We start from the raw sequence: 19794 nt of genomic DNA on the forward strand, positions 1-19794 counted from the left end.
ATATCTATTGACTATTGTATGACCAACCTACTTTCATAGAACTTAATCGTTTATAGTTAACAACTTAATTAGTCAACTCTCGTAGCCAAACAAACAGTTAAAACATATGATATAAAAAACAGATTTGACAAAATCCTCCTTATATGATTGTATATATTCTACCTTTAGGTCAAGAGTAATACACAACTTTCAATCGATTTTCTCTTTTGTTTATCACCATTTACTACGAAAACAACCGGTAACTGTTATCAGAGATAACTTGGATCTTGCATTTGGGTGAGGCTACATTTTCATGCATCTGAAGTTCGGTTGATATTATACTTAGATCATCATCAAATGGCGTATCATCGTATAATATCGCTTGTTCAAGATTCAGCATTATCTCCAAGAAATACTTGATCACCTCCGTATGCTTATCCATGTCATCTTTGTAACTAGAGATTTCTCCTAACTTCAACACCTTTAGTGCCTATCTTCACTGGACTTGATGATATGGAATTAGGAGTGTCTTCCCAAGGTTTGCACACGCATCTATCACCATCCTCCCCACAATATTTGTTGTTATCTTTGAAACGGAGTCTCTCATCTTCAAATTAGTTGACAAGATGACATTCTAGATGATGATAGCTCATTTTGGTAATATATATATATATATATATATATATATATATATATATATATAGATGATTCTTTTTGCTATATATACATTATTTTGGTTCTTTATATATATGATGTATAATTTTATTGGGAAATTTTGTTTTGCAAAATGTCCTTTATACTAGATCATCACCCGTACTACTGTACGGGTTAAATTTTATTTACTACAAAATTTATCTATTATATTTTTTAAAATTAAAGTCGTGATATATTATATAATAGTAAGTAAAAAAATAATTTTTTTCTGCCAGTCTCTATATATAATATTAGAATGAATAGATATATTTTCTGATATGAAAATAGAAAATAATATTATTTTCAAAAAATTAATATTATTTGAACAATGAATTAATTTATGTTAACAACCACAAAATGAGATTGCATATAATTTAGTTAGATCAAAAATCAAAATATCATAAATGAATCGCATCTAAATGTAGATTATTTTGAATTAATTAAGAAATTTAGCTAGTATTTTGAATTAATTTAGGAAATTATTTTTTCAATTTCTAATTCATTGGTTGTTGTAGAGATTTGTTTGAGCTAAATACGGAATTTACCAATTATTCGCATAATCGAATATGTTATAAACATATAGTTGTTATATAATAATACCAAATTTAACCCGTGCGTGGAGTCTGTATTTTCATTTTAGAATCCCAATGAAAATATTGTGTGTACGATCTATTATTCATTATTTCCCAAATTGCTTGTAGAATCAATTTTTCAAATATTTAGAGGTGTCAAACCTTATTTAACTCATCTCATCATATAAATATAAAATACCGTCTGTTATAAGGATCATAACTTTCTATCATATAATACATTACATTTAACTTGCTGCTTGCTATAAATATTTTAAATATATCTATTTAAAAATCAAATTAAAGTATTTATAATTTTTTTATCTTTTTTAATCTATTAAATATTAATGATATTCTTTAATATATTAAATTAAACTATTTACAAATGTTCCAAATTAAAATATTCAACATTTTTATTGTAGTATATAAAATTATAAATTAAAAAAAAGAATTATATACAATAAATATAAATATTCAAATAGTTATAAGGATCATACGTCATTTTATCATATAATACATTATATTTAACCCACCGCGTATTATAAATATTTATTTTCTTTCTAACTTTTTGATATATTAAGTATTGATGATATTCTTTAAAAATATCAAGTAAAACTAATTTTAAATGTTGCAAATTAAAATGTTTGGAAAATTTATTGTAGTATATAAAATTATACATTTCAAAAAATAATTATAATATAAATATCCAAATTCTTACCAGTTACTCAGTCGGAATTTTTGTTGAATTAATTTTTGTTTAAAAGAAATATATTACTCAAAAATGAATTTTTGACCTGTTAATTTTTTTTCTTCATACATTGAACAATTTATATTCGTTTTTAAAAATTTAAATCTTGGCATATGCAGAAAAAAATTTACTTTTTTTTTATTATATGGATGATTTATTTATTTCATAAAAATAGAATCATATAAAGATGAGAGGTGAAGTATAATGATTAATCACAAATTAATATGGTAAGTTAGATATCAAATCTTATATGTTTATTTTGATTGGTCATTCATTTTTAAAAAAATTAATAATAGATTTTTTCTTTTTATAATTAAATTAAATTAATTAAACTGCATAAAATAGTAATTGACTTGTTTATCCTTAATGAGCTGAATTAATTTACTCTTTAAAATTTTATTTCTAATGATATTCCAATGTAATAACTTACAAAAAGTAAGGTTAGTTCAAAAATGTACTCTCCAAATAATAGTATAAGATATCTCTTCAATATTTTAACTTATTTTATTTTATTTTAGGAATGGATTAACTAATTTTTTATCAATTATTTAAAAAATAATAATTTATTGATCATAATTTAACTAAAAGTTAATAAATAATTAGATTATTATATTAATTTTAGTAAAATAGTTGGCGAGGTGGCACTATAGATGGAGAGATATCATTTTGGTATCATATATATAGGGAAAATCCCAGAAAATACCTCCAAGTTGAACATTTTCCCAAATAAACCTCAAACTTTTTTAGGTATCAAAAATATATATATATATATATGGTATCAAATATATATATATATATGGTATCATATATATATATGATATAATTCCTTATTGATACTAAAATAATGTTTAATATTTAAGTTTAATGTATATTTTTAATTAATGTTTCAATATATTGGCAAACAAGTATATATATGATATATCATAACCAATCTACATTTCTAAAAAACATAACGATACTAGAAACTTAAGTAGAGAGTTAAAAACATCTTAAAAAATGGCATATAGAAGATTTGTTTTCTTTGCTTTCATCGCTCTCTCTGTTTTACTTGCATGTAAGTCTCATTAGATCAAAAACCTCCTAAACGATTTTTTACTTTGATTTTACTCTTTAAGACCATAATCTTGAAATGTGGTGTATATATTTGTTATTTTCAGGTGTTGAATCCATTTCTATGGTACGTGAAGATTCAATTTTGCCTCCCAACAAAAGAGCTTCATTGTGTTGCAAAGATCATCCCGAGTTTGGAGTATGTACTAGTAACACCAAGTGCAACAAGAGGTGTCTTAGAGGTTGTAAGAATAGAAAAGGTGGCTTTTGCAAGAGAAAAGTTTGTCATTGCTATTGCTAAACCAGTAAACATTTTGTTGTAGTTTCACATACAGAGCATGTGTGTTCTAAACCAAACAATAATAAGATTAGTAAAGGAACTCTTGACTCTTGAGTATTAATTGATCAATATGGAGATATAATATGTTGGTTTTGCTCGACCGGGATTTGGGGTTGGTTTGACCGCGAAACAAATTGTGTCTAAAAAGGCCGATGCACAATGGGATTGCCTGAGGCAAATATGTGCGAGCTTCTATGGTTTGTGGCACTCCGTTATGCATACTGCAAACATGAAAGACCGCACACCTCAAATGAACTGTCAGAGACTCAGAAGTTTTCGTTTTGGCCACGAAGCGGCTAGTCTCGACCAAACACCCATTTGATCCACATTTGCTAGAATCAAGCTTGATTTCGTTGATTATCATTATCCAAAGTTCTATCCATGTTTTCCCTCCATTTCCCATGATTTTTGCCAAATGTCCCTAAGAAGAGAAAATAATCAAAACAAGACTAATGATCCTAAAGGACTCTAAAACTTGATGCGAATGTAAGAAAAACGACACAAAAATGATTCTAAGATACGCAAACAAAACATGTACATCATCTCTCAACTAAGTAAGAGTTTTAACGAGAAGGAACAGGTTGCAAATGCAGTCAAAAACCTATGGGAAGTCGTGAAACCTTCAGAGACCCTCCAGTTTACCGAAAAATCATCGAAGAACTTCTAGGAAATGTCTAGAGAGCTTGACAGTTTTTGAGGTATTCCAGAGGCAACCATAACTACTTCGACACCTCCCGAAAAATCTTTCCCTTGTCCAATGCTATTTGATTGGAATTAATGGTTAGATCAAATGAACATTAAAAGGTGCCATGTATTATCGGAACTATGATTTGTAAAAAGACTCACAACTAATGGACACCATGCATACTACAAGAAGTTATCCCACACTATGAATAACCATATATTTCCGTCTTGTTTCTATTTATTTTTCAATCGTTTAGTTATGGTCAGATTTGAGATCTCAATAGGAACAAGATTTTTTTGGAATTCGGAACCAAAGGCCTCAGAAGTTAGCAAACTAGGCTAAATGTAAATTACTAGCTAGTTAATAATTGATCAATGAACTTGTTAACTTTGATCATGACTTCAATCTTACAATCAAGTAAATAAGTTTGACAAAGACTTAAAAAGTAAAACAGACCAAGACATAATTTCTATTAAATGAAGAAAAGACACAACACTACACAAAATGGCAGATAAGTAAAAAGCTTTTATGTCAAGTGACCCCATCTCATTTGAATTCTTCCTCAATAGCTTGTCCTTTTTACTTAATTCTTCACTTCTTTTGTTTCTTATACATCAACTTGACATCTCCAATTCTATACATACACACACACACACACTCATATATATATATGAATCTAAACATCAATTAGTAAAGAGAGATTAAAGCCTTTTAGATTAGAATAACACAAAGAAGCCACACAAGTTCAAGCACCATACATAGATCAAGACACATAAGAGGCTAAAACCATTCCTAGTAGCAACTTTAGGTAGAGACTTCAAACATAACAAGACCTGGTTCATGGAGATGGCGGCCAAATATGCGGTTCCATATCTAAAATTGCGTTGTCCGCATTAAAGTTATCGTCCCAACCATGGTCAAATTCATCTTCATAGAACTCTCCCATAACACCATCTTCAAAAAATTCCCAAGCCAAGTAATCAGATCCATCTGAGAAATAATCTGAGCAGCAATCCTCCCAATCGTTTATCATATCATAGAATCCGATCACGCGTGGACCTAACACTTTCATATCTGGAAACTTCTCTTTGAAGAACTTGTTATCGAGTTGCACGTCCCAACAGCCTCTAAGTTCCAAGAACTCAAGAAAAATGCAGGATGATAAGATTTTGAGTACTCCTTCTGTGCTGACTCGGTGGTATGCAATTTCTAAACGCTTCAGCTTCGGCATTGTGTTGGCAATTGCATAAGCTTCATCGTCGTGAGAGACAACACTTGCTACATCCAGTGGATGCATGTTTCTGCAAAACTCTCTCAGGGATTTACAATGTTTTCCTAAGGCTTGTATCGCCTCTGGACCTACTTTGCAGCAGTAGCTCAAGTCCAAGAAAGTGAGAGACGAAAGCTTTTCAGCTACGTTTACCACACCCGAATTAGTCAGACCACTTCTTGGCACCTTCAAGGTTTTAAGTGAACCAGCACTTACAAAAAAAAAGAAGGAAAGATGGAAAAGTATTAGTCAGAAATTGATAGATACAAAAGCAATGAACTTAGAAATCATGTTACTTCAATCTCATCCCCTAATACAATCTAGACTACGCTTATAACCATATAAAGCTTCTCAAATCGATAAAGCGGATATTCGAGAAATTCAACTCCCTAATGTGCAATGACGGAGAGTTTCCAATTATGTTACTGCATCAATCTCAACTAAATACACCACTGAAACTAGCTTTTTAAGAATCAGCTCCAGATTATCAAACACAAACCTAGATTACACCAATAACCACTTAAAGCTTCTTCTCAATTTGATCATAATACGCCAAACAAAGCAGAAATCCAGGAAATAGCAACTCACTGTTGTGCAATGAAGGAGAAGATAGAGTCATTTCGAAGGCCAGTAACGGAGAGTTTTCGCAACGAACCAGAGCTCCTAGGGATCAACATCTCAAGCATCCGGTCGAGATGATCAGACTGATGACAACGGTTACTCCACAGCTCAATGTCAATCTCTTGCCAACAATAAGGTCCAGTAACAGCTCTGTTCCATGCTTTGCAAACTCTAGGCACCACTGTTAGTACCTCTTGAAGAGCTAAATGACTGAAGATTAAACCAAGAGCGTCTGGTATCAACTCATCCCAATGTCGAAACTCGCAATCTTCTTCCATCTACAAACCAATACAAGAAATGATCATTTATACTAAGATAATCACACAAATCTTCAAAATCTATGTACCTAAGAACCTCATAACTAAGAAAAGGCTAAAACTTTATTTCTTGAAGCAATCACAAGATTCATACTTTTGTACCAAGATCCAAGAGAGATCATAAACAAATGAAGAAAACTCAAGATCTAACAAACCCATATGAACAAAAACATGTTTAAAGAACACTAAACATGTTTAAAGTACAATCACTAACTCCGAAGCTCCCACTGCAGAAAGAACAGAAAAAACAGAGAGATCTGAAATAAAAAGTTGAAAGAGCTCAAGAACCAGTGAAGTTACTAGAATTAGAAAGATAGATACTAAAAGAAGTAAAAAGGAAACCACTTTCTCACACCCAAAAACTATCAACAAGTTATTGATACTCAGAACTAAGAAAACAAACTTTATTCACCAGAAAAAAATCTCTATAGGTCCAAAAACTTCTTCAATGTTTGTTCACCACAAAAGCTTGGGCAGGAAAGAGAAAGAGAGAGAGAGAGATCTACTTCACCTAACGAAAGAGAGAGCATCAACAATATACAACCAAACAACAAGAACAAAGCAACAACAGTAAAAACGCAGCAGAGTAAATTCTATGACAACAAAAGGGTCCCTCCAACAAGAAATCAATTATTTTTAAAAAAGAGAGAGAAAAAAAAAACAGTAGAATTTGTACATTTTAATGGAGGAAACAGAATAAATCAAGAAACAGTTTGCTTTATTTTTTACTTACTTTAATTCCTCAATAAGTAAGTGAAAAAGAGAATCCCTTTTTACACGATTCTGATCAGAGAATCTACAAAACTTTTATGTAAATTCTCCAACTAAAAGAAAAAAGTTTTGATTTTTATCTTCTCAAGTCTCTCGGGAAAGAGATATCGTATTATATTAACTGTGAAAACTAAGAAAGTTTTGATTTTTTTTGTTTAATTTTGATGGCAAATAGGTGCCGTGGAAATTGGGAATTACTATGACCAAGTGTGTGTGTGTGTGACATTTTTGACATTATTGATGAGAATGGAGAGAGTTTACTTGTAGGTGAAAATACCGACACGTGTCGGTGAGAAAGTGGAAGATAGTGTACACGTGTCTGTAGATGGTGTTGTGGGATCTCTTACCGACGTTGACTTGTTTGACTTTGTACAAGGATTCAGAGATATCTAGATGAGAAAAAGTTTTTATTAGGACCAATGAGTAAAAGCGTGATCAATACGAGACTCAAAGCCCATTTTTGAAGCACAAATGTGAAATGTGTAATTTTCACGATTCAGAATCTGGTCCGTTGTGAAGTTAAGACTTTTCACGAATCAAGATACAGAAGACCAACCGGGCCTTGTGGCCTAATGGTAAAGGGATCACAGCTGTGACTTCCGCCACCAGGGTTCGAGGCACGGTCACTGGCAGGTTTACATAGGGGAATTGCCAGCCTCGTGGGATTAGTCCTTGGGCCTAGGAAGCCTTTGGGAGACCCGCGGTTATTCAAAAAAAAGATACAGAAGACCGATTTCCTTCGATGTCGTTTCATACTTCGGTTTATAAGTTTAACACCTCATTTCTTTATTTTTAACATTCTACATCATATTCTTTCTCTTTCACTTCATAATTCAACACACATGTTTTGTTTGATCAAATTCAACACACCTTACTTCACTACTTATATTTCATATACTTTTTTAAAAAAAAATTTGTAACTATATATTAATAACAATCATCAATTAAAGTCAAATTATTAAAAGCTACATAACTTTCTAAGGCCCATAACTACAATATATTCTTAAAATTATTAAAGTACCATCATAACTGAAATATTATTGAAATCTATCTCACAAAAAAGGATGTTGAAGGATTTAAACAAGAATTTATTAGAAAATAATTAAATTATAAAAGAAAATTATTTCCTTCGTCCTCCATATTAAGTAACCTTGATTACTTGTTCTGGAGGGACAAGGACTTTGGAGCGACTAAGGAGAGTTTACGCATTTTCTTTTTGATTATGTAGTATATTTGGAATGCGAGAAATATGAATATCTTTGAAAATATCGATGAATCCCCTCAAGACATCCTGAAGTTAGCTACCTAAGAAGAAGAAGTTTGGAGACGTGCCAACAATAGTGAAGAGTCGTCTCAGGAAGCAACATTTATCTTAGCTGAGCCTCTTGTCCCACAAGAGTCCCTTGTGTGTTTCATTGATGGATCATGGCATGCTACAGATGCTCAAAGCGGACATGATTGGATCGTCAGAATAGGTGATAGAAACTTACACGTTGAGATAAAAAGTTCCCACAAATATCTTTCTCCTGTCCACATTGAGCTGGAACCCCTTCTTTGGGCAATGAAAAGTTTGCTGGCACTTTCTATGGATAGAGCCCTCTTTGCGACACATTGTTCAGATTTACTTGCTATGACTGCTAGTATTGAAGATTGGTCTATTTTTACATCAAAGCTAACATATTTCAAGCAGATAATCGGGCATTTCATACCCGACATACACTCAAGTGTTCAATTCATACCTAATATTTTCTTGTGTGCTAATATATACCCAATCTTTTTAATAATTTAAATTTCATATCTAAATTTACTAAATCATGCGAAATTATACACTTTGCTGACGTGGACGCCACATATTTGATGATGTTGATGATGTGGCTACCACGTCTTCGATGACATCATTGCCACATTATCATCACATTAAAAAAAATATTTCTTCGCTTGACCTTTTTCTTCTTCATTATTATCATTTAACAAAACTGTAAAAAATTTATTATTGTGATATAAAAATTTGAAATCTTATTTTCGATACTAATAACCAATATTTATAAATTAAGTTTTCTCGTTTTTTTGTCTTCAACTTTAAAATATCTTTTGGTGACTATATATGATTATTGTAGGGTTTATGTTCTTCACTAAATGCAATTTGAATATTTTTAGAAGTTAAATTACGAATTTTGGATTTACAAACTTGGTTTAAATAATATATTCGATTGAAATATTGGTTATAAGTATCAAAAAATGATTTTAAATGCTTACAATAAAAAAAAAAATTTCACAGTTCTATCATATGATAATAATGAAGAAGAAAAAGTTCAAGAAAAAAAATTATTTTCTAAGGTGATGATGACATGGCAACGATGTCATCAAGGACATGGCAGCTGCGTCATCAACATCATCAACGATGTGGCATCCACGGCAGCATAATGTATGATTTCGCATGAGTGTTTTCATCTTCTGATAAACATTAACCCTCTCGCCGCGAGGTTCGTGACCAAACGCAATCAACCGGGGAGGTAGGAAGCAGAATCGGAGGCATCGGTTCTAGAAAAAAATCGATAAACTCTAGTTAGACAACAAAAAACATGTCGCTGAAAGCAAAATCAAAAGAAAAAATTGATTTTAATTACCAGAAAAAAACGAGAAGAACAAAAACCAGATCTGAGATATAAACCCTTGCTCGAAAAACAGAACCAGAGAAAAAGAATGCGAGAGGACAGTTTTGGGGAGTTGTTTCCTTTTTCTTTCAGCCTCAAAACGCCTTCTCTCCTCCTCGTATAGGATGAGGAAAAACACGACTGTTCGGTAACTGACCAAGAAAAAAATTAAAAAAAAATAAATAAACACAACTCCCCAAAAATATCTCTCAAAATCTTCTCCTACCGTTTGCAATGATACAGCCCTATAATCTATATGCGACTCCCTTGATGCTATAGGGGTACATGCGTAAAAAAAAATGAACAGAAGCGAGGGAACAGTGCAAAATGAAGGGAGTGAATTATCGATTCGTCTATGCATATCTATTGATATTTTCCAATAAGTTATTTTACAGTTATTCTTATTTAGAATAAAAATATACTTAAAGTTATTCTTATTTAGAATAAAAATAGGATGATATATAAGAGAGAAATTCTGCTTTATTTTACAGTTACTCTATTTATAGTAAAAAATAGAGCAATATAGTGGATGTGGTCTTATAAGAGGCTAAAACTATCTACATTAGTTACATGTTTACAATACCCATTTTTTTTTCTTTTGACACTTCACATCATCTTCTTTCTTCCACATCATACTTCAACACCGATATACTTTTATCTTTTACAGTAGTTTGATTTTGAAATTGATAATTGTTGGGATTTGGGTAGTTAAAAAGGTAATTAGAAGAATTTTGGGAGCTAAAAAGATTATTATTAGGATCCATTTCACTAAAAAGACAGTAAAACAATAAACAAGAGTTTATAATAGTAAAAATGTGGTTTTTTTGTCCAAATTAAGTGAAACAAGTCTCTATTTACAGATATGAAAATGATGAATTTTGGTATAAAATAAAATTTAATATTCTATGACATAATTGATCTCAAATAATTCGTTTGAAAAAATAATATATGAAATCCCAGCATCTAATAGAAATAGAACACATGTATTTATCTAAACATTATGATAGAATAACAAGTTTAAGCATTCAATATGTGCCATATACAGTGAGACCCACCTCATATGTGTTTCAATGCAGTTGGATCGATTCAACAATGTTGTCTCCACCCCATCTTTATTTTTTTTCAACAAGCCATTGGAGTTATTCAACAGTTGATAAATTTATTCAACAGCTTAAAAACGACCATTGTAAGTAGTCTAAGTCGGAAAATATTAATTAGCCCTTAAACAAAAATATATATATATATATATATATATATATATATATATATATATATATATATATACATTAATTAGCCAAACCAAAATGATGTTGTTTAGCTTCTCTTATAATGTTGAGCGACATCGTTTAGTACCTACATAACAGACATATAGTGGGTACAACCACAAATGAGGTATTTAAGAGCAACCTTAATGGTTGGATCCAAAAATTGGGATCCAAACAAGATTCGTAATATTTATAATAGAAAATAAAAAATTTAGACACTTTGAATGTTTTTTATTTTTGGACAGTCCAATGGTTGATCCAAAAAGTGAAGATCCAAAAAAACAAAGCTGTTAAAAAAAACTGAGAGAGAAAACAAAGGTGCAACATTTTTTCCCCTTGTTTAAAAAAACAACCAACCCACGTTTGCCACGTATGCGTGTCCAAAAATGTTCTAAAAATCCAAAGTTAGAATGGAGTCTATTGTTTTTATTCATTTTTGATTTATTTTTTAGACACTTTGTGTCTTAGACCTCCACTTGGATCCATCGTTAATGATGGTCTAGGATCAAGAGTATAAACAAACTATATGAAAGAAGCTATATATAAAAAGGAGGAAAGGATTTTATAAAAAAGAAAATCTTATTTTTGTTAAAATACTCCCAGGATTACAAGATTCTTAGACTCTCTCAAACTTTTTCTCATTCACTTAACTTAGTCTCTAATGACAAGATTCTTAGACTCTCACATATGTTAAAAGTCATTTTTCATTATTCAGAAATGAAATTTAAAAAGTATAATAGTATGAATATGAAATTTCGAAAATTATACGTGTATTCAAACTTGTGTCCATCAAAACCTAACATCAAAAAATGTTGACTGGGCTTACACACATTCGCTCACTGGGTTACGCACATTCGCTCACTGGGCTTACACACATTCGCTCACTTACGCACATTCGCTCACTGGGCTTACACACATTCGCTCACTGGGCTTACGCACATAAAAAAATGTTGACAGGGCTTACACACATTCGCTCACTGGGCTTACACACATTCGCTCACTTATGAAATAAGTTTGTTAGAGAAAGCTAGGTTTCCCTAAAAAAGGGTTTTCTCGCTCAGTGTCATCGTTCCGGTGATGACCTTCAGGTCAAGATACTAAAGTGGAATGGATTGCATTTCAATCTTGCCTATAATGTTGATTATTTTCCCCAGCGTATGTGATCGAAGAGCCTTTCAGCAGCTTAATAAAGGCTGGAATTTACAACCGGACTACTACGTGTCGGTTCCGAAGGCATAATTCTTTGCGGTAACTGCATGAACTTGCCAAGAAAGTCGGAAAGAGATTCACTACTACACATAAGGAGATAATTTAGGGATTTTCTATTTTTCTGATCTTGAGAGACGCAAGCAGGAATGTTTTTAGCTCAATTGTTTCAGTTGTAACCGAGGGGTAAGAGAAATTCTGTTCTTAAGGATTTCTAAACAAAACATTCGTTTTCTCTTTATAGGCAGAAGGGATTTATCAAAAAGACAATGTGAAGTTTAAAACACAGAGAATACAAGAAGAAGATGGCATGCGTATCAGATACATGCAAAAGCAAAGGCGACTCCACTTTATGTTAATCCACCTCAAGGAAGAGAAAATCGCTGTCCCTGCTTCTATTTATGGCACTGAAGTAAATCACTCTTCCCTGCCAACACCATTTTTTCGCAATTAGATTCCACAGCGAAGTTTTAAAACATCTGCATTTCAACGGCTAAAGAAATACTAACGATTCAGCTGTGTAGAACTCAACATGAGATGTTAGCTATAGGAGCCAATGAGAAGCTGTCAGTTTTGTTCATGTCTAATGAAAAATGGGGAGCAAATTTGGGTAGAGAATGGTGATGCAAACAATATTGTGCAGCGGTACCAAATACGCTCACATTAGTTTTCAGCAAATTATTCTCTATAAGTATCCAATTAATGATCACAACACATGTGAAACCGCTAATGAGAAAATCCATAAGCAGATAATGTAACTTCAAATCTGCTAACTAAAAAATTTCTCTACCTTACAGAATCAGCAAAATTCATACAAGCTATGACTTCCCACTAGACCCAGCGAGTCTCTCAGAAGACCAGGGTTCCACAAAAGTATCATCTATTCTGAATTTGGTAATGCAATCTACGAATTCTCAAAATCATTACAGGTTTCATTCTAGATATCAATATCAGGATAGATAATCCAATCTATAAACCATTACACAACCATAGGTTTCTATTAAAAAGCAATAGTGATCAGCTAAAAATGAGACAAAAGGAAAGATGTAGAATCGTACCATTTGATGAGCCAGCCAAAGAGGAAATGCTGCATAATCGGAACTTTCTCGAGCACTTCGACTCTATACATCTTAAGCAAACCGCTATTCACTTTCTTCCAGTTCGGTACACCACTTATATCATCCAACAACGGCGAATGCTCAGCAAACAAACCTTTCTTCACCTTCTTCACAAAGGCAATACAAGACAAGTACATGTATTCACTAGAGAAATTCTCCAAAATGTCATCGTTATGAATCGATTTCGGTTTCATATACTTATGATCAATCAACTGAGAACTCCCAAATATAAACGGCAAGAAATGGTAATCATCAAGTCCCCAAACTCCATGAGATCCAGCTGGTTCTAAGCAATAAACCATTTGCAGTTTCCTCATCAATTCCAAATACTTAACAAAAACCCTAGCAACCAAACCATGATAATCCTCTTCTTTCACAATCCCCATCCTAGCTAAACAATACAACCATGCCGCGAAATTCGTCTCGTGTCCGGTTCCGTAATCAATCCTACTAGAGTTCCCAAAGCTATCGAAGAAGTAAGGAACAATCTCAATTACAGATTCTTTAAATTCCTCAGGAAGAAACTCAAGAATAAGCGATTCACCTCTCTCGCCGAGCCGTTCATGCCATGACCTAAACGAAACGTTACCATATCGAGCCGATTGTTGAGCAGGAGGAATCTCATCGATCCATTGTAACAAGGTTTCAAGGATTGAAACTATGGCGGCGACGGTTGGTGAGATATCACAAGGATCTGAGATCTTATAACCACGGATCGATTCTGAGAGAGATACTATGAATCCTAAGAAGTTCTTACAAGATGCAGATTCGTGAAATCGGCGGATATCGTCGGGAGAGTGGATTCTTTTGACGGGAGATTGGAATTGATACGGCGGAGATACGACGGGGACTTGTTCGGCGTGAGGAACGGGAGAGAGGATTATCGCTTGAGAGTTGTGTGGGAGATTGATTGCTGGAGCTCGGATCGGGCGATAGTTTGGTGGTGGTGACATCTCCGGGAATGAAGCGAGTGGTGGTGGTTCGGAAATCGTTGGTCCGCCGCAGTTTGTACAGCAACCGGAGGGAGGAAAGGCAGAGGAAACGGTGGCCGGAGCTTCGGAGGTTGATTTCTCCGGCGTGTTTTGTTGTTCCTTTGAAGATTCCATTTTCGAAGTGTTTACAGAGACGTAACGATACTCGAGTGAGCAAAGGAAAGGGTTAATAAAAGTTCCAAAGGAATAGTTATGGATCACCATAAAAAGCCCAAAGATGGTTTTGTAACCCAATAATAAGCCCAGAGTTGGTAAGTAGCAAATTGGTCTGCCAATGATATCATCAAATGCAATGTGAGTTCTTCATGGACTAATTCAAGTTTTATATGTGGTGTTGCTGGGTGGATCGCAAGAGATCATATTGGTGCAGCAGTCTTTACCTACCTTTAACAAGATTACGACAACATTGTGTTGTATTTTGTGGATTCTTAGAAGCTGACATGATCTTCGAATAAGAAAATAGAGGTGTGGTTAGATTGTGCTCGTGCTATTGAAGCTTTGGATAATCCTTCCCCGTTATCGGTTATCGGACATACCTTGGCTATATACACAGCCTACTTCCAAGTTCCTAGTGGTGTAAGTTCAAGGTAATGATGCATCAAACTAACTCTATAGCCGGTTTTGTGTTTATGAGTTAATAGTTGATGAGAGAATTGAAGAACAAACGAAGAAGAAAGTGAAGATTCTGTTATTTCTCATAAAACGTTTGTTACAACAATGATTTCTATTTATAGTCTAGTGCTCCGGTTATCACATTCTGATTCCCGGTTTACACAAACCATATCTCTATACCAATAGCCTCCCTCAAGATGAGACGTATATGGAATGAAGACTCATCTTGCCAATAAGAGAGTTGAATAAGGAAGGGAACAAAGGCTTGGTCAAAACATCTGCAAGCTGAGAAATAGTGGTAACATGTAGAGTCTTTAGCAAACCTTGTTCGATGCGATCTCTTGTAATATGGCAATCATTCTCAATGTGCTTTGTTCTCTCGTGGAAGACCGAGTTATTGGCGATGTGAATTCCAGCAGTAGAGTCACAGAACATAGGGACGGGTTTGGTTTGCGGGATTTGAAACTCTGCAACCAACTTCACCAACCAAGCAATTTCCTTACTTGCCATAGCCATTGCCCTGTACTCAGATTCTGCAGATGAAGCAGAGGCCATATCTTGCTTCTTTGATTTCCAAGACACAAGAGAATCACCTAGGAACATACAATAACCTGAGGTTGATCTCCTAGAGTCGATACATGAACCCCAATCAGCATCAGTGTAAGCTGTGAGACAAAAATCAGACTTGGAAGAGTAAAATAAACCCAAACCAGTTGTTCCTTTCAAGTAATGAACCACCTTATGAGCTGCTTTAAGATGAGAATTCTTTGGAGAAGAAGAGAACTGGCATAGCTTGTTGACAGCGTATGTTATATCAGGTCTAGTAATTGTGAGATACATCAATTACCAACCAATCTCCTATAAGTCTCTGGATTCTCTAGCTCCGGTTCATCACTATGTTGTGTCAGCTTTACACTAGGTTCCATTAGGATCGAAGAAGGCCTGCAGCCTAACAAACCAGTTTCTTCTAATAACTCCAAAGTATACTTCCTTTGGCATACTGAGATTCCTTCCTTAGATCTAGCAATCTCTAAGCCCAAAAAATACTTCAAAGGACCTAAATCCCTGAGTTTAAAGGACTGTGCTAAATCTTTCTTTAACTGAGTAATAGCATCTTCATCATTCCCAGCAATCACTATATCGTCTACATACACTAAAAGTGTTGTGAAAACGTTACCATTTATGCGGGTGAAGAGTGTATGATCAGCTTGAGACTTCTTGAACCCAAAATTCATCAATGTTGTGCTAAACTTCAAGTACCACTGTCGGGATGCTTGTTTTAATCCATACAAGGATTTTTCCAGCTTTAGAACAGCATTGTCAGGTAGAGAGCCTCCCTGTTTTGGTGAATAACCTGGGGGTAAACTCATGTAGATCTCCTCGTCTAAATCCCTATTAAAGAATGCATTTGAAATGTCTAACTGGTGTAAACTCCAATTCTTTGTAGCTGACACTGAAAGAAGAACTTTCACTGTTGTCATCTTTGCTACAGGGGAAAATGTATCACCATAATCCAAACCTTCCTTTTGTGTATACCCTTTAGCTACTAAACGAGCTTTAAATCTCTCCAGACTACCATCTGCGTTAAGCTTGACTTTAAAAACCCATTTGCAACCAATAGGCTTCTTGCCATCAGGTAGACTGCAGACTGTCTAAGTATTTGTCTCCTCCAATGCATCTATTTCAATCTCCATTGCATCAAGCCATTCTTTTATTTTCTTGGCTTGAGCATAGGTGTTGGTGTCGGATCCCGCACCAGAGGTCCAGGACCAACCAAAGATTGCCACGTAGTCAGGGTAGCGGTCCGTAAAGGATAAAGCCCATCAGACCCACGAGTCAAAAGAACAATCGAAGTGGTAACCACCATAAGGAGAATTTGAAGTGACTGCACCTCGACACGAGTCCGGAGACGAGGTCATGGTTAAATCGGTCCAAGGACATTTGGGCCGAAAGGCGAGGCCCATAGAGATCGGAGTCAACTCAAATTCAAACGTTGAGCATTAAAGTCAAGGAATCAAAACGGACACATTTAAGAGGGAATAATTGTACTTAATTATTCATTTTAATGTCGTTTCTCTATGTATAAATATAAAGGTCAATGGCCATGTAAAAGGGGATCTTCTTCTGGAGAAAAGAAATAATATAGCAATTTTCGTAGCAATTTATAAGTTTTTACATATTCATTTTTGTCCCTCAAGAGTAATCTTTCCTACTTAATAGAAATACTTGAGTGTGTGAATCCGACTTCCACATTTTGGCGCCGTCTGTGGGGACAGAGGATTCTTGAGTGGTCAGATTTTTTCTTTACTACATTTCCGAGATAAGCAACAATGTCCGGAGGAGACGCCGTTGATGCATCATTGGCCGAAACCCTCAAAGCTATGCAGCAAACCATGTCGGACATATCACAAAAGTTCTCGGATGTGGAAAAGGCCGTTGATACGTTGCAAACATCCCAGGTATCTCTTAGTCAAAACGTCAGTACTATACAAACTCGTGTTTGCTCTTTAAGTGCAGGAAACCTTGTGGGAATCCGAAGAGGGATATTCAACTCGCCAAGTTCCGCTGCACGAAATGAAACCAGCGAACAAACAACTCCTGGTGCTACTAATAATGTAGCTCAGACGTTGGAAGAAGAGACACAGCTCGGAGATGAAGAACAACTTGCAGCTCAATACGAGCAGGAGAACCTCGACCAGTTCGAGACCATGAGGAAGGTTAGCCAGGAATTAAAAGAAATGAAATCAAAATTTCATCAAGCTACAAGTTCGGAGCCAGACATCAATCGAGTCATTGAAGAAGCTAGGCGAACACCTTTCATCTCGCGAATTGCAAGTTTGAGGATCAAAGATTCCCGGAAACTCAAGTTGGACCCTTACAGCGGATTGGAGGACCTTAAAAGCTATCTCGCAGCTTTTCTGATCGCTGCTGGAAGAGTCGAATTGGATGAAGCTGATGAGGACGCAAGTTACTGCAAGCTCTTTTCGGAAAATTTATGTGGCCAAGCTCTAATGTGGTTCACCCAATTAGAGCCGGGTTCGATCAGCAATTTCGACGAACTATCAGCCGTATTCTTAAAGCAATATTCCATCCTTATGGATAAAAGCGTTTCGGATGCCGATCTTTGGAACTTATCGCAAGGATCAAATGAGTCACTTCGAGTTTTCATCACCAAGTTCAAAGGAGTGCTGTCAAAGCTCCCAAGAATCTCACAACAATCAGCTTTAACTGCCCTACGAAAAGGATTGCGACATGATTCAAGGTTTAAAGAAGACTTAATACTTCATAAGCCAGACACAATTCAGGATGCACTCTTCCGTGCAAACAACTGGATGGAGGTAGAGGACGAAAAAGAAAGTTTTGCCAAAAGAAATAAGCAAGAGAAGCCGGCAATCACCGTCCCTACCAAAAAATTCGAACCCAGGGAGAACAAAGGACCAAAGAAATTTGGGTCGCAACCCTTCAACAGTACCGTCGGAAAGCAATTCCAAGGGAAAGGAAGATCAAACACTTGGGTCCGTGATGAAAGTCTATATTGCGACATTCATAAAGTAACCGGACATTTAACCAAGGATTGTAGCGTTCTTAAAAGGCACATCGCAGAGCTTTGGGCCAGTGGAGATCTTTCCAAATTCGATATAAAAGATTTTGTGAAGGAATACCACGAAGCAAAGGAAAGTTCCAAAGATCAAAATTCCAAAAGACCAAGATTAACCAATGAGGAAGAACCAAGGAATTCTAAGGGTAAGATCAATGTTATTCTAGGAGGTTCCAAATTTTGCGGAGATTCGATAAGTTCCATCAAGAAATATAGACGAAATATCCTACTCAAAGCAAGTTTAAGCGAAGAAGTCGATTTTCAAGGTGCATCAATATCATTTAATGAAGAAGAAACGCGGTACCTCGAAAGACCTCATGATGATGCTCTAGTCATTACCCTTGACGTTGCCAACTTCGAAGTATCAAGGATCCTTATAGATACAGGCAGTTCGGTCGATTTGATCTTTTTAAGTACTTTAGAAAGAATGGGAATTAGTCGGGCGGACATAGTGGGGCCTCCGTCTCCATTAGTTGCATTCACAAGTGAGTCAGCCATGTCTCTCGGGACAATCAAGCTACCGGTCCTCGCTAAAAAGGTATCGAAGATCGTGGAATTCGTTGTCTTCGATAAGCCCGCAGCTTACAACATCATCCTCGGTACTCCCTGGATTTATCAAATGAAAGCGGTCCCCTCTACATATCATCAATGTATTAAATTTTCAACATCAAGAGGAGTGGAAATAATTCGGGGTGATCAAGAAGCTTCACGGACGTGTTATCTAGCTAGCCACCGTATGAAGATTCAATAGCAATTAACGAAGCCCGCAAAAGAGGGACTAAGAACAAAATTTCCTAACGGGTAGAAGAAAGATGATGTAGTAATCGAAGTGGTGTTGGAAGAAGACAAGCCGGACCGGAAAATTCGAATTGGGGCAACTTTGACTGGCCAAATAAGAGAAGCTTTGATCGAACTCTTAAGGAAAAACAAAACATCGTTTGCATGGTCAGCAGTGGACATGCCTGGCATAAATCCAAGTATAATTTGTCATGTACTAAACGTGGATCCAAGCTTCAAACCGGTGAAACAAAAAAGAAGAAAGCTTGGAGTGGAGCGAGCAAAAATAGTAAACGACGAAGTGGATAAACTTTTGAAGATAGGGTCCATAAGAAAAGTACAATATCCGGAATGGGTAGCAAATACTGTCGTTTTCAAGAAGAAGAATGGGAAAGATAGGGTCTGCATCGACTTCACAGACCTCAATAAAGCATGTCCCAAAGATAGTTTCCCGCTCCCACATATAGATCGACTTGTAGAGTCCACCGCTGGGAACGAGCTGTTAACATTCATGGATGCCTTCTCGGGT

The 19794-nt window shown here is 35.1% G+C and overlaps 3 protein-coding genes across 9 annotated transcripts; 1 reads left to right on the top strand and 2 right to left on the bottom strand.

Moving 5' to 3' along the window:
- The first annotated feature begins 2985 nt into the window (after window positions 1–2985).
- Window positions 2986–4494, top strand: LOC9310565 (putative defensin-like protein 27). The gene is made up of 2 exons (XM_021021874.1): window positions 2986–3043; window positions 3147–4494. The coding sequence occupies exons 1-2, from the start codon at window positions 2986–2988 to the stop codon at window positions 3338–3340; spliced, it is 252 nt and encodes an 83-aa protein (XP_020877533.1). The 3' UTR covers window positions 3341–4494.
- Window positions 4495–4619: 125 nt separating this feature from the next.
- On the bottom strand, window positions 4620–7024 carry LOC9310566 (F-box protein FBW2). 6 transcript variants are annotated; one of them, XM_021021835.1, is made up of 3 exons: window positions 7006–7024; window positions 5923–6233; window positions 4620–5545 (listed from the first exon to the last, which is right to left on the bottom strand). In XM_021021835.1, exons 2-3 carry the CDS (start codon window positions 6231–6233, stop codon window positions 4903–4905), a joined length of 954 nt encoding a protein of 317 aa, XP_020877494.1. In that variant the 5' UTR covers window positions 7006–7024; the 3' UTR covers window positions 4620–4902. The 6 variants fall into 6 exon arrangements, with proteins under 6 accessions (XP_020877494.1, XP_020877491.1, XP_002874499.1 ...); XM_021021832.1 differs by lacking the exon at window positions 7006–7024 and adding an exon at window positions 6784–6884; XM_002874453.2 differs by lacking the exon at window positions 7006–7024 and adding an exon at window positions 6685–6777.
- Window positions 7025–12311: 5287 nt separating this feature from the next.
- Window positions 12312–14430, bottom strand: LOC9310567 (serine/threonine-protein phosphatase 2A activator). 2 transcript variants are annotated; one of them, XM_002874454.2, is made up of 2 exons: window positions 13227–14430; window positions 12312–12595 (listed from the first exon to the last, which is right to left on the bottom strand). In XM_002874454.2, exons 1-2 carry the CDS (start codon window positions 14390–14392, stop codon window positions 12586–12588), a joined length of 1176 nt encoding a protein of 391 aa, XP_002874500.1. In that variant the 5' UTR covers window positions 14393–14430; the 3' UTR covers window positions 12312–12585. The 2 variants fall into 2 exon arrangements, with proteins under 2 accessions (XP_002874500.1, XP_020877474.1); XM_021021815.1 differs by lacking the exon at window positions 12312–12595 and adding an exon at window positions 12618–13072.
- Between the last annotated feature and the right edge of the window lie 5364 nt (window positions 14431–19794).

The sequence above is a fragment of the Arabidopsis lyrata genome, assembly GCF_000004255.2.
Source record: "Arabidopsis lyrata subsp. lyrata unplaced genomic scaffold ARALYscaffold_6, whole genome shotgun sequence".
In the NCBI taxonomy this organism is placed as follows: Eukaryota; Viridiplantae; Streptophyta; class Magnoliopsida; order Brassicales; family Brassicaceae; genus Arabidopsis; species Arabidopsis lyrata.

Excerpts from the sequence above, each read along its gene's own strand:
- LOC9310565 (XM_021021874.1), top strand. The coding sequence starts at position 2,986 with ATGGCATATAGAAGATTTGTTTTCTTTGCTTTCATCGCTCTCTCTGTT. Across the intron at positions 3,044-3,146 it reads TCTCTCTGTTTTACTTGCAT|GTGTTGAATCCATTTCTATG; the intron begins GTAAGTCTCATT and ends TGTTATTTTCAG.
- LOC9310566 (XM_021021835.1), bottom strand. The coding sequence starts at position 6,233 with ATGGAAGAAGATTGCGAGTTTCGACATTGGGATGAGTTGATACCAGAC. Across the intron at positions 5,546-5,922 it reads TTCTCCTTCATTGCACAACA|TGCTGGTTCACTTAAAACCT; the intron begins GTGAGTTGCTAT and ends TTTTTTTGTAAG.
- LOC9310567 (XM_002874454.2), bottom strand. The coding sequence starts at position 14,392 with ATGGAATCTTCAAAGGAACAACAAAACACGCCGGAGAAATCAACCTCC.